The sequence below is a fragment of the Schistocerca americana genome, chromosome 5 (assembly GCF_021461395.2).
Source record: "Schistocerca americana isolate TAMUIC-IGC-003095 chromosome 5, iqSchAmer2.1, whole genome shotgun sequence".
In the NCBI taxonomy this organism is placed as follows: Eukaryota; Metazoa; Arthropoda; class Insecta; order Orthoptera; family Acrididae; genus Schistocerca; species Schistocerca americana.
The window spans coordinates 203390655-203406126 of record NC_060123.1 but is presented as its reverse complement, the minus strand read 5'-3'; the positions used below and the strand labels follow the sequence as shown (position 1 = coordinate 203406126).

General features: G+C 38.7%; 1 protein-coding gene across 1 annotated transcript in view; it reads left to right on the top strand.

The window, feature by feature from the left end:
- The window catches only part of LOC124616792 (guanine nucleotide exchange factor subunit Rich), a 292166-nt gene that overhangs the window by 198181 nt on the left and 78513 nt on the right, over positions 1–15472 (top strand). Inside the window, exons 18-19 of the mRNA XM_047145207.1 lie at positions 8706–8890; positions 8960–9237. Coding sequence (XP_047001163.1) covers positions 8706–8890; positions 8960–9237 — 463 coding nt within the window. The remainder of the gene's footprint in view (positions 1–8705; positions 8891–8959; positions 9238–15472) is intronic.

The following is a 15472-nucleotide window of genomic DNA, read 5'->3' as shown; positions in this document are numbered from 1 at the left end:
ATTTCATTCCTTTATAAGAGACATAGAGGAATTATGGATAAAGTTTAAATGCATTGTAAATCATGCTCTGGAGAAGTATATGCATAGTAAGTGGACTTAAGGATGGGAAAGACCAACTATGGTGTAAGAATGAAATTCGAAAAATGCTGAGGAAGCAATGGCTGTTGCACTCTTGGTTCAAAAGGGAACACACAAATGAAGACAGGCAAAAGTCAGTAGAGAATGCCAGTCATACGTAAAATTGCTAAGCAAGTCTAAGGCTTCTCTCCAGTCACCCATTGACCATTCTTGTGTGGCAGTAGAAGATAGCAAAAGGAAAGCTGAAGTTTTATATTTTGCATGCAAGAAATCATTCATGCTGGAGAATTATACAAACACAATGTCTTTTGACCATTGCACAGTCTCCCATATGGCCAATCTAGTTGGCATTGACCCCTTACTTAGTTTTCATTTATCGCATATCTGTTGCCCAGAGCAAAATCCCAAATGACTGGAGAAAATGCAGGTGACTCCTATACATAAGAAGTGTAAACAAATGGACTCAAAATTAAAGACCAATATCCTTAACATTGGTTTGCTGTAGAATTCTATAGCATATTCTCAGTTCAAATATAATAAATTTTCTTGAGACAGAAAAGCTTCTATCCATAAATCAGCTTGGTTTTAGAAAGCATTGCTCGTGTAAAACTCTACTTGCCTTTTTTTGATATGATGTACTGCAAACTATGGATGGAGGGCAACAGGCCAATTCTGTATTCCTAGAGTTCCGAAAAGCATATGACATTGTGCCCTACTGCAGGCTGTTAACCAAGGTAAGTAGATCCCCCAAGTATGTGAGTGGTTCAAGAACCCAGTATGTTGTCCTTGATTGCCAGTGTTCAGTGTACATCTGAGACAAGAAGACAAGACATCGAAGCAATTCAGAGGTGGGCTGTTAGATATGTTACTAATAGGTTCTAAAAAATGCATAAGTATTACAGACGCGCTTTTAGAACTTAAATGGGAATCCTTGGAGGGAAGGTAACATTCTTTTTGAGGAACACTACTGAGAAAGTTTAGAGAACTGACATTTAAATGATTCTGCTGCCACCAACATAAATTTCACATAAGCACCATCAAGATAAGAGAAATTAGGACTCATGTAGAGACATACAGACAGTTGTTTTTTCCCTGTCTATTTGTGAGTGGAAAAGGTAGGGGAATGAATAGTAGTGGTACACTGTACACTTTGCCATGCACAGTACAGTCACTTATGGAGAGTGTACATTGATGTAGATTTAGATGTAGACTTACTCTTGGGAGTAAGGGAGCATGAAGATTGTTGCAGTGTTTAATTGTCATCTGCTGTCTTCTAAGGTCTGGCAGAACAGTGTTCAGATGCAATGGAGTGAAGGTGGGAATGTATGTTTCAGTGTTCGGCAAAAATATTCTACAAAAAAATTTACTTGATAAGGCATTCTGCATTCACCATGCATTGAGTAATTCAGATGGACATATGTTTTGTTAGTGTGCACCTGCTCCTACACCATACTTGTTCACAATACCGTGCAGCTGAGCACACTAGGGATTGCACAGCAGTGAATAGGATATCATTGCACTCACCAGGATGTTCTTGTCAGTTTCCTTATTATATTGTTTCTGGTCTTCGGTTTTGCCCAGTCAGCTGCAAGCCTTTTTTGTGTTCTAAAGCACAGTTCAGAATGATGCCAAGGTACTTTGGGTGTTTGCTGTGTTTGTTTGTTGCAAAGTGAAACATTAAGCTTTGTATGTGCTAGGTGATTGCTGAGGTGAAATGCGCAACCAGCTGGATCTGACACAGTTGCCACTTCTTATAATATATACTCAGCTGTTGCAAGCCACTATCAGAACGTGTTCTCCTTCGCATCATCAGCATAGCATAATTTCTGCGAGGCTTTACAGGCATGTCAGAAGTATAAGGATTAAATAGAAGACATGCTAAATTGAAATGTTGTGGTAGCACTTTTTTTTTAATACTTGATGGCTGACTAGTTTTATTGAAGCATAGATTTCTTTATGATCTTCATGAACCTGTTAACCTTTCAAAGGGAAATGTTTAGTGTAGCTTCATGAGACAATATCTCCCACTGTGACGTAAGCAGCAGTTTAGCCCATGAATGCAACTTCTGTTTTAGTCCTTTATGGAATCCTGATTTAGTGTGTATTGTCAAAGCTAAGTTAATTTGATTACAGCATCTGTAGCTAGTTATAAAGCCATATTGTTCAGGAAGAAGAATGCTGACTGTGCATTCTGCTATAAATAATCCTCTCAAGCAGTTTGTAAGATAAGAGGGTGCTGTTAGGAAGTAACTTGCTGGGTCTTCACTTGATTCCCTGGCATTAGTTTTAGATATTTCGAATTGGCGCAGCATCTGTCCTGATTTTAGAATACTGGTGTGCAAATGTTTAAGCCAGCCTGCAGCCGAGTTTCTCAGATGTTTTATAATCTTAGGGAATACATGATCCAATCCAGTCATGCTTCCTTCCTCATTTTCAGTGAGTTTTTTGCCAGTATCATTTCTTCTTTAATAAAGCCAAACAATGGAAACTCCTGGTAGGAACATCAACAATGTGGGAAAAGACAGATTGCTCCTTACCATAAAAAAGACAGACTGCTCCTTACCATAAAAAAGACACGTCAAGTTTCAGACAGGCACAGTTAACAAATACTCACATATAGCTTTCGGCCAGAGCCTTTATCACACACACACACACGCGCGCACGCGCGCACACACACACACACACACACACACACACACACAAAGCACACCTCATGCATGACCACCAACACCAGTATCTCGGGCCAGAATGTGTGTGTGTGTGTGTGTGTGTGTGTGTGTGTGTGTGTGTGTGTGTGTGTGTGTGTGTGCGCGCGCGCGCAGGGTGGGGGGGGGGGGGGGCTATATTGATGATGGCTGTGGCTGAAAGCTGTGTGTGAGTGTCTTATAATTGTGCCTGTCTGCAAATTGATGTTGTAAGATTTGGGTAACTGACACAATCTTCATAATGTGTAATGACTGTCAGTGTTACCGATTCACATGCACACTATTTATTTATACACATTATATGGACAGATACAACTTAAACACTTGGCGTCTCAGCTCACACTGCCCAAGGTCCAGAGATACTGTTCTTGCAGTGATCTTCTTGGGGACGGAAGTCCATAGAGCTTGTGTCGTCACAATGTGACTTTTTTGCAGTAAATAGCAATCTGTCTTTTCCTACATTGTTGATATTCTTTAATAAAGGGTACAGATAAAATGAGGTACTCAGTAGTGCACTGGCTGTTCTCTTATAACATTACTGTCTGTGTAACTTGGAATGTTGAACTTAGTTTCTGAATCTTGTAACCGTCAAGCTGTAAGTTACATAAATCAAACACAGAGAATTTTGTCTTTGGTAGTAATGCAATAAGAGAAACTGGGGCCAGAAAGTGAAAATATTTCATTTTTGTAAATGAGTGCATGAAAAAGATAATAATGCTATGATTTTCGTTTATTATAGTACTTTTTAAAGTAGCTACAACCCACGGTTAGCTTGCCATAACATTATTTTGGTAATTTTTAATGAACTATGGAAAGAAATAATGTTTTCCCTTCAGGAAGCATTATTTAGGAATAATATCAGACTTTTTAAATTAAAATGACTGCAGCTTCTATCAGATATGATCACTGAATTGAAATCCCACACAAAATTGTGCTTAAAAAGTTTGTAAACCCAACAAAAAGCCTCTGTACTTAAATAGTTCACCTTGACCAAAAATGGACACTTTCAGTATTACTTTCAATGAAACAGATTGCAAAATGATGTTGTCTATATTCAAGAAAACATTTGAGATTTTTTAATGATAACCAGTTAACACACAAACTCACTGTCTAGTTCCAGTCAATATAGCAAGAGAAGTCAGCTGGGAAGACAATATAGCAGCAGTGCTCTTTTTTTCACATCAGTAAATGAAATTACAGTTCTCTGAGACTGCAGACGGGTGTGCATGTTGCACTTGCATGAGTGTGTGTGTGTGTGTGTGTGTGTGTGTGTGTGTACTGCTGACAAAGGCCTTAATGGCCGAAAGCTATGATTGTGTGAATCTTTTTATTGTGCCTACCACAACTCAGCATCTCCACTATATGGTGAGTAGCAGCTTTCCTTCTCTCGTATTGTAAAAACAGAGTTAAGTATTTCAACTTTTGCTTGCTCGTCTTAATTTCAGTTCCTGTCTCATTCACTAGGCACTGTACACTAACTTTGCTGCCACTAACAGTCTTTATGTATGACTAGGATTTCTTTGGTTTCTGTGAAAGATCATTTGACGGTATTCTGCTATGTTAAGTCATTGAAGCCTTCACGCATTGCTCTCTTGACAGCCGTACATGTTTCATTTAGTACCTCCTTATGTATAATTCTATGCTTTGTTTACACCTATTACTCAGTAGTCTCTGTTTTTTTTTTTTTAGAAGTTTCTTTACAGTAACTGTATACTGTGGAGTGTTTCTCCCATTATCAATTATTTACTAGGTACGTATCCAGCCAGTGCCTGAGCCGTAATTCCTGTACATGACCCTGGTGTGTGCTGAAAGTTTCAGCTTCCTCTTTGAGATATGCCACTACTGACGTTTTTATCTAGTTTACTGAACATATATATCTTTCTGCTTGTTTTAGTTGTCTTTTGTACGTTGGTAATCATTGTTGTCACAACCGCATCCTGGTCATTGATACCTGTTTCAATGTGGACTTGCCGTATTTACTCGAATCTAAGCCACACTTTTTTTCCGGTTTTTGTAATCCATAAAACCGCCTGCGGCTTAGAATCGAGTGCAAAGTAAGCGGAAGTTCTGGAAAATGTTGGTAGGTGCCGCCACAACTAACTTCTGTCGGCAAATATATGTAGCACTACGCAGGCATGCTTTGCAGGCACAAAGATAAGTACGGGCGCCAAAACCTCTGCGTCAGTAAATAAATTTAAAAAAAAAAGGTGGAAGAAGAGCTTTTTTCTCTGCCCCAAGATCAACCACTGCATTTTCATACATTATCCAACAAAGTAAATACAAATTTCATCTTCGAATGTAGCAGCATTTCAATGTACTACGAAAATCCGACTGGCAAGACTGTTTGGGATGTTCGTCAATATGGCCAACTCTGCGTTCAGAATTTTTTCCTGCTTGTGAGAAGAGATGGTTGCTAATAGGAACTTTTATGAATTGTGAACCACATGCTGTATTCTCTTCACCATAAGAATAATACGAATATAAACATTTTGCCATGTATTCTTTCGTGTTAGCTGCTATCTCATTTAAATCCTGTCTGCCTAATATACTACAAAACTAGAGTTAGACAACAGCAAACGTGGAAGAATATACATATCATGTCATGTTTATATTCATATTATTCTTATGTCTAATAGTGATACAGTCAGAAATGAAGCACGGCAATTGACTAGATTTTTAAATCTAAGATGACTCTAATTTCTGTGCAGAATGTAATGTACTAAAGAGGCATCTGCAAAGATTTTCAAATGGAGAAAAATATTCACTAAACTCTCGTTCACAGCATCTTCTATCATATTTGTTGGTTCTTGTTGATCATTATCAAAGAAAGCAGCAGTGTAAGTAACAACAAATAGCAGTCTCTTGCCATTGTTTTGCTAATGAGACGATTCCTCTCTCTCTCTCTCTCTCTTTTTTTAATTGTAAGCGGCGGTAGCACGCACAAAAGCAAGCCATGCCGCGAGAGGCGACAGGCCGTAAACACTCATTATGAGAATGCGACAAACAATGCATGACACAGTACAGTAATGCACTGCTGTCAATTGCAGGCTTCAACCAGCCTACTTAACATAGTATATGTGAGCTTTACTGGTTTTCAGAAGCACTTCAAACTCTGGCACTTTGTTGCAAATGCTCTGGCAGTTAACCACTAGGATTTTAATACTCTCATCTGTGAGAGACATTTCTTTTTGATCTTACACTAATACTTCTGGGTTTCTTACAACTGTTGTTATCTAGCTTGGATGGAGAACCATCTAATTTAAAGGACTTGTGTGTGTACCCCACACGCAGTGAGCTACCTTGGTAGCCGCCTCTGATGTATAGTGCACATCTGACCCATTAAGGAGGACGCAACAGTTCTCAACCCTAAGGCACAAGTCCAGGAAGTCTTAGCCTAGCTTGTCACAGAACTTATGGTAGGTCCCAGGGAAGGCCAGATGAATGTACCATATAGCTCCGGTCTGCATCTGTGGTGCGGAGTATGTTTCAAGCAGCCATTTGCTTGGATGGCGGCATACCTGGACATTACCATTGGCCTGGTGTGACATGAAACATCATTGATCTGATCAGATGGCATGTTTACATTGATCCACTGTCCAGTCTCAATTATCCATGTCCAGAGCAATTGTAATTGATGATGACATCATATCAACATGGAAATATGTAGTGGCCATCTGCTACAAAGTCCCATGTTTAATACTGTTCCTGCACCAGCATTGTATTGTGTCATCAGATCTGCCGCAGATTGCTGTCTATCCTGTTTTATAGAATGGGTCAACTTTCAACTTCCATGTACTGTGATTAAGGCTGAACATCCAACACCTTGTTACCTACTCGTGGCATCACTGTCTGTCGAATATTTTCCATAGATGCTCGCAACAGACTCTTGACCAGCCATCCAGTCTCACATTGAGCGGACTTCACAATCTACCCTTTGTGATAGTTGCTTATGTTAGTGGATTTCTCTGTTTGCAGTGTCTATCGCTGTTAGTGAGATTCACCATTCATCTCTATTTTGCATATACACTTCCCTTTCAAAGTTGCATGCCCACAATGCCACTGGGTGGTATTCGATCTCATGGTGGGCAACAGTATTGATGATTTGGCTTATCATTGTGTATGCTCATGGGAAAATTTCTTGAAAGGCAATATTATTTCTGTTGAGACTGTATATTTGTATAGATAAAACAATCAAAATTCCAGTTTAGAATATTAACAATATTAGGAAACAGATAATTGCTATTCACCATAAAGATGACCCGTTAAGTTGTCTGCAACTCAACGAGTCATATTTACAGTTACTAGCAATATATTCTTATCCTAATATTGTTGTTATCTGCATAGATAAGTATGTATTTAAACAATTAGTGGCCAGTTGTAACTATGTTGCCATTTTCAAGTGTACAAGACTATTAATATACAGTATCTTTCAAACAAGGTGATTTATCTGTAACTTACAAAGTTATAAGTGAAAAGAATGTTTATTTAAATAAGTAAACATACAAACTATTACTGTTTCTGCAGAGTTAGGAATGTAGTTTATTTAGGTCTTTTCCCATGAGTTGTAGCAGTAAGCTATAATTTATTAATTAGAACATTTTTTTCTATCATGTAGCTGATGTACTTAAACCAACTGTGTACAAATAAGTTTAAATCAAATTTTTATCAGTTTTAATTAGGGACTCCGAAACTTTCAAAGTTTTTGAGGTGAATGCAACATGCTTCATGTACTTGGCTGTGTTCAGGCAGATGTTATGGTAGGAGAATGTTTGTTCAAGTTGGATGTTCAAACAAGTACCTGTTTTCCTGAACGAACTACTCCATACACCTTCTGAATGTCGTTCCGATGAGATGTAATGTTGCTGATGCCAGAGAGTGATCAACTTCTTCGATATGCTGTTTGAAGTAATGTTATGTTAAATTGTAGAATGTATGCTCACATTGTACACAAGGCAGATTGAAATGCACAGACACACAAGGTTCAAGCTGATATTGAGGTGGAATAAGTAATGACCAGGGAATCTAATTGTGTGATATATCACATGATAGGTCAAGATGAAAGCATGATTCAAGCAAGTCCCATAGTGCTCAGAGCCATTTGATGATTCAAGCAAAACTGGGTACAGCTTACATTTAGTAAGTAAGCCTCACTAATTTATTTATTGTGTATTATTATGCTTTTTATATTAAAAATTGTGCATTATGGAATGACACTAAAGCATGAAAAGTGGTGGCAGCTGAGCTGGACTGAAGCCGAAAAGTCTTCAGGCAGGGCACTTCTTTGTGACACATTACTTTCTCAGTTTGTGAAAGAAGCATCCAAGTATGTAATATTTTAGTGTACCAAATTTTGAAAAACAATTTTTTTCCTTGGAATTCAGTAACAAATAGTGTGTGTTCAGGGAACACAACATGAAATAACAAAGTAACAATATATAGGAATTAAGCAGTTCATTGCCTATGGTCTCTCTCTGTAGTTAGAATCATCCTGAATTTCTGCTTCTCACTCCAGCTTGATGAAAGCAACTTTCACTTAAAGTTCAATAGAAATAATTGACTGAATAAATCAGATTTTGCCAAGTAAGGTTGCAGTTATTATCCATGTATTTTTCATTACAAAGATGTGGTTACATTACTGGTTTCAGCAAACTATGTCATCATTTTCAAATGTAAATTGAAATTTGAAAATGATGACGTAGTTTGTTGAAACTGGTAATGTAGCCCCTTCTTTTTAAAGAAAAATTTATGTACTGTGACTATGGATTCACTATTGTAGTGTCAAATAAACATTCATCTTATATTATAGTCACACTAATTTATGACCATTATGTCAGAATGTAGAATTTTTTCATGTAATTGTGTCATAACTGAAGCTCTCACTTTTTTGTTAAAATTTCATAGCTTTCTTTACTCTGTTAATAGGTTTCTCGAGGCCGTAGCTTCAGTACAACTAGTACACCTAAGATTAAGCAAGTGGAAAGTGGAACACCCAGTGTTGGCGGGCTTCATCACGAACTCCTGAGGTCAAATAGTAGTGGAACAGAAAGCAGCAAATCAGTCCCAACAAGGCGAAAAAAGTCTGTTCCTACTGGGCGTGGAGATGATAGGTAATGATTATTCCATTACATTTGTCAGTTCTAATAAATTACATGTTCTGAAACATATTGTGTTTTCAGAGAGTCTTCCGAGTCCGCTGAAGACTTCTTTATTGATGTGATACTACAGCGCCATGCTCGACGTTTACTTTCTGCACGACAGTTGGCAGATTTAGGACATTTTGCAGCTCATTTGGATTTTCATTTAGTCACATGGCTGGCAAAAGAAAGGGATAGAGTTGCCAGAGTTGAAGATTTTGTTGCTGCTTTAAAACAACTGCATAATGATTTCTCATGGCCATACCCAGCTCTCACTCAACCTGTGTCTTACTATTTGCAACGAAGTATGTCAAATTCAGGTATGACTGTATGCACAAATATGCCAGAATTAGTGCAAATAATGTCCAAGTTCTGTTAGACTGTATGTTTTCCACAACTTGGTATTTAATTAATTGTGTATAATATGGTCATCATTTTGTGCATAGTTTGTTCCATAAAAATTATTGTGTTACAGTAACAAACTTAAACTGTTTTTCCCTTTAAAACAAGCTAATTAGAAAGACAGGCAACACCAAAAACCTTTACTAGAAATATTACTTAAGAAATAAAATGTATTTTTGTAGATTCATCCAGACTTCCAGACGTGACTGTGTGACAAGCAGTAATTGATGAAACTGCACTAGTTAAATTAGGTTAGATGTACTTTTCGTTCCTAAAGATTCTGAGTGAGGATATCCTCCAGGATGTCGAACATGTCAAAAACAAGAACAGACTATAATAACCAAAGAAAAACAAATATGCTAATGTACCTTCCGCAGATACCAAGTGAAATGGTGCTCATGGTTGTTGAATGAGTATAAAATATTAAATATACAGGGCTATTACAAATGATTGAAGCGATTTCATAAATTCACTGTAGCTCCATTCATTGACATATGGTCACGACACACTACAGATACGTAGAAAAACTCATAAAGTTTTGTTCGGCTGAAGCCGTACTTCAGGTTTCTGCCGCCAGAGCGCTCGAGAGCGCAGTGAGACAAGATGGCGACAGGAGACGAGAAAGCGTATGTCGTGCTTGAAATGCACTCACATCAGTCAGTCATAACAGTGCAACGACGTTTCAGGACGAAGTTCAACAAAGATCCACCAACTGCTAACTCCATTCGGCGATGGTATACACAGTTTAAAGCTTCTGGGTGCCTCTGTAAGGGGAAATCAACGGGTCGGCCTGCAGTGAGCGAAGAAACGGTTGAACGCATGCGGGCAAGTTTCATGCGTAGCCCACGGAAGTCGACGAATAAAGCAAGCAGGGAGCTAAACGTATCACAGCCGACTGTTTGGAAAATCTTACGGGAAAGGCTAAAGCAGAAGCCTTACAGTTTCGAACTCATTGAAGGGGACATGCTGCGCCGAGTGTGGGAGGAACTTGATTATCGGCTTGATGTCTGCCGAATCACTAAAGGGGCACAGATCGAACATTTGTGAATGCCTAAAAAAACTTTTTGAGTTTTTGTATGTGTGTGCAAAGCATTGTGAAAATATCTCAAATAATAAAGTTATTGTAGAGCTGTGAAATCGCTTCAATCATTTGTAATAACCCTGTATTTTCATTTACAAGATAACAGCACACTTTTCACATAACAGGAAAATGTTCAATACACTTACGTGAATATGATAATTCTTAGGCTGTTTGACCCGTGCATCATCACATTTACAATGATCACACTACTGCAATGAATTTGTACAGAAGTTAGATTTCATGTAATACTTGGATTATTTGATATTATTAGTAACATATATACATCAGAAAGTTTTACTAAGCAGTTTGTCAATGGAATTGAAGGAGTTGGCCTCTAATAAATCTTTTAGGCTCTACCTAACTGAACTTATAATTAAACTTTTTATGGCTGCTGACAAGTTGTTGAAAGTGTGTATTCTTGAATAATACACACATCTCTTGACAGGAGTAAGTGACTGTAAATCTTTGTGAAGATTATTCTTGTTTCTAGTACTGATGCCATGAACTGAGCTGTCGGTTTGAAAAAGATATATGTTTTTAATGACAAATTTCATTAAGGAATGTATGTATTGGGAAGCATTAGTTAGCATCCCTAGTTTCCTGAACAGGCCTCCACTGGACATCCTTGAGTTCACACCACAAATAATTCTTATTAAACATTTTTGGACATTACAGAATGAAAGTAAGCATAGTGTGCTATCTTTTTCACTTTGACGTCAATTATGTGTGACAACATTTGAATTGCTAATAGAAATTTGGTAGACATTTCAGCAGTTCTGTGTTATGCTCCTCCCAGTTGAATTTGAAATCAAGCTATAACCACAAGAATTTAACACTCGTAATTTACTTCTATCTATTTGTCCCCATATTTTAGGCATGTTTTGGCAAGAAACCACTTACAAGTTCTAAACTGCATAGAGTGTCTTTTTTCAAAGTTAAGTGACAAAGAATTGATTGTGAACCATTTACAACAGTCAATTAAAATTTCATTAACCATTCGTTGTGAGACTGTGCTTGATTTGTTATTTATTAAAATGTCAGTTCAGTTTTCAGAAATAGCATTTTCTGTTGAAAAGCCTATTTGCTTTCACTGATCAAATATTAAATGCATTTAATAACCAAACATAACCCATTGGGATATTTTGTGATCTCTCAAAGACTTTTGATTGTGTGAATCATGAAATTCTTCTAAATAATCTTAAGTATTGTGGTATGAATGGGACAGTGCACAAATGGTTAAATTCATATTTAAGTGGAAGTATTCAGAAGGTTGAAATCAACAGTACAGATAGTCTGTAAAAATCAGCAGAGTCCTCTAAGTGGGGTAGGTATCAAGAATTGTGTTCCACAGGGTTCAGTCTTGGGTCCCGTATTGTTCTTAATATATGTTAATGACTTGCCACTCTATATTCATGAAGATACAAAGCTAGTTCTTTTTGCTGATGATAAAAGAATAGTAATTACACACAATAAGGGAGAACCATCTGACAAAATTGTAAATAATGTCTTTCAAAAAATTATTAAGTGGTTCTCTGCAAATGGACTCTCACTAAATTTTGAGAAAACACAGTTTATACAATTCTGTACAATAAATGGCATAACACCATTGATAAATATAGACTATGAACTGAAGTCTGTTGCTAAGGCAGAATATTCAAAATTTTTGGGTGTGTGCATTGATGAGAAATTGAACTTTAAGAGACACAATGATCTGCTGAAATGGTTAGGTTCAGCTACTTATGATATTAAGGTTATGGATGAGCATATCAATAAATTAGCCTACTAAGCCGATTTTCATTTATTGCTTTCATATGGTATCATATTTTCGGGCAATTCGTCATTAAGAGAAAAAGTATTCATTGCACAAAAGCGTGTAATCGGAATAGTAGCTGGAGCCCACCCAAGATCACCTTGCAGACATTTATTTAAGGAACTCAGGATATTCATAGTAGCTTCGCAATACATATATTCACTTATGAAATTTGCCATCAATAACCCATCCGAATTCAAAAATAACAGCAAAGTGCATAGCTACAACACTAGAAGAAAGGATGATCTTCGCTATTCTGGATTAAATTTCACTTTGGCACAAAAAGAAGTGAATTATGTTGCCACAACAATCTATGGTCATTTGCCCAATAACATTAAGTGTCTGACAGATAGCCAACCAACATTTGAAAGCAAATTAAAAGAATTTCTGAATGACAACTCCTACTAAATAGATGAATTTTTAGCTATAAAGTAATAACTGTAAAAAAGTTAATTAATTAATTATTTCACATAAAGAAAACTTCCGTTAAAGTGATACAGTCCACATTATTACGAAATGTCATATTCATGATGTTTGGAACAAGGATTTATGTATGTGGTGGTGGTGGTTGTTGGATGTTTAAGGGGGACTAAACAGCGAAGGTCATCAGTCCCCCAGATTTATGTATGTATGTATATGTATGTACAGGGTTATTACAAATGATTAAAGCGATTTCACAGCTCAACAATAACTTTATTATTTGAGATATTTTCACAATGCTTTGCACACACATACAAAAACTCAAAAAGTTTTTTTAGGCATTCACAAATGTTCGATATGTGCCCCTTTAGTGATTTGGCAGACGTCAAGCCGATAATCAAGTTCCTCCCACACCTGGCGCAGCATGTCCCCATCAATGAGTTCGAAAGCATCGCTGATGCGAGCTCGCAGTTCTGGCACGTTTCTTGGTAGAGGAGGTTTAAACATTGAATCTTTCACATAACCCCACAGCAAGAAATCGCATGGGGCTAAGTCGGGAGAGCGTGGGGGCCATGACATGAATTGCTGATCATAACCTCCACCACGACCGATCCATCGGTTTTCCAATCTCCTGTTGGAAGTGCGTTGGAGTACCATCCTGTTGAAAGATGAAGTCGGCGCTGTCGGTCTCCAGTTGTGACATGAGCCAATTTTCCAGCATGTCCAGATACACGTGTCCTGCAACGTTTTTTTCACAGAAGAAAAAGGGGCCGTAAACTTTAAACCGTGAGATTGCACAAACCACGTTAACTTTTGGTGAATTGCGAATTTGCTGCACAAATGCCTGAGGATTCTCTACCGCCCAGATTCGCACATTGTGTCTGTTCACTTCACCATTAAGAAAAAATGTTGCTTCATCACTGAAAACAAGTTTTGCACTGAACGCGTCCTTTTCCATGAGCTGTTGCAACCGCCCCGAAAATTCAAAGCGTTTGACTTTGTCATCGGGTGTCAGGGCTTGTAGCAATTGTAAACGGTAAGGCTTCTGCTTTAGCCTTTTCTGTAAGATTTTCCAAACCGTCGGCTGTGGTACGTTTAGCTCCCTGCTTGCTTTATTCGTTGACTTCCGCGGGCTACGCGTGAAACTTGCCCGCACGCGTTCAACCCTTTCTTCGCTCACTGCAGGCTGACTCGTTGATTTCCCCTTACAGAGGCATCCCGAAGCTTTAAACTGCGCATACCATCGCCAAATGGAGTTAGCAGTTGGTGGATCTTTGTTGAACTTCATCCTGAAGTGTCGTTGCACTGTTATGACTGACTGATGTGAGTACATTTCAAGCACGACATACGCTTTCTCGGTTCTTGTCGCCATTTTGTCTCACTGCGCTCTCGAGCATTCTGGTGGCAGAAACCTGAAGTGCGGCTTCAGCCGAACAAAACTTTATGAGTTTTTCTACGTATCTATAGTGTGTCGTGACCATATGTCAATGAATGGAGATACAATGAATTTATGAAATCGCTTCAATCATTTGTAATAGCCCTGTATGTATGTGTCATCTGCAAATAAAACAAACTTGGCATCCGGTAATGTTACAGATGAAAGTTCATTTATATACACAAGAAAAAGTACGAGCCCAAAGATAGAACCTCCTGGGAAACCATATTTATGTACTGTGTAACAAAGAGATAGAGGGGCTGGCCAGTACTTACCTCAGATCAGTACAGCCGATAGATACACGTAAAACACATAAAACAGAACCGAAAATTTACGTTCCTAGCTTTCGGAACAAATGTTCCTTCATCGGGGAGGAGAGAGGGGAAAGAAAGGGAAGAAGGGAAAGGAGATTCAGTTACTCACAACCCAGGTTATGAAGCAACAGGGAAAGGAAAATAGGGAGGGTAGCAAGGATGGAGGCATGGTTGTCAGAGGGAAGCCAAAGATATTCTACTGTAAGTACTGTGCCAGCTTCAAACCAAAGAGGATGCATACAGAAGTAAAGAGGTATACAGTATAAAGATAAACACAACTATGTAGGATGAAAAGATGCGTGAATGGCTAAAGACGAAAGGGAAAGAGGAGAAGACTGAAGAGTAAATGGGATTGAGGTTGTTTAACGTAGGTTCAGTCCACGGGGATGGCGGGATGAAAGGATGTGTTGGAGTGCAAGTTCCCATCTCCGCAGTTCAGAGGGACTGGTGTTGGGTGGGAGAAGCCAAATGGCACATACAGTGTAGCAGGTTCCTAGGTCCCTCGAATTATGCTGGAGGGCATGCTCCGCTACTGGGTATTGGGCATCTCCTAGGCGGACAGTTCGTCTGTGTCTGTTCATGCGCTCAGCCAGTTTAGTTGTTGTCATGCCGATGTAAAAGGCTGTGCAGTGCAGGCATGTCAGTTGATAAATGACATGTGTAGTTTCACACGTAGCCCTGCCCTGAATTGTGTATGTTTTACCAGTAGCGGGGCTGGAGTAGGTGGTTGTGGGGGGATGCATGGGACAGGTTTTGCAGCGGGGTCGGTTACAGGGGTAGGAACCGCTGGGTGGAGAAGGTAGTCTGGGAATATTGTAGGGTTTAACAAGGATGTTACGGAGGTTGGGGGGCGGCGAAAGGCAACTCTGGGTGGTGTGGGGAGAATTTTGTCAAGGGATGATCTCATTTCAGGGGTTGACTTGAGAAAGTCATATCCCTGGCGGAGTAATTTGTTGATGTTTTCGAGGCCAGGATAATATTGGGTGACAAGGTGGATGCTTCTGTGTGGTCTGGGGGTAGGAACATTGTTGTTGGATGGGGAGGAATGTATTGTTCGGGAAATCTGTTTGTGGACAAAGTCTGCGGGATAGTT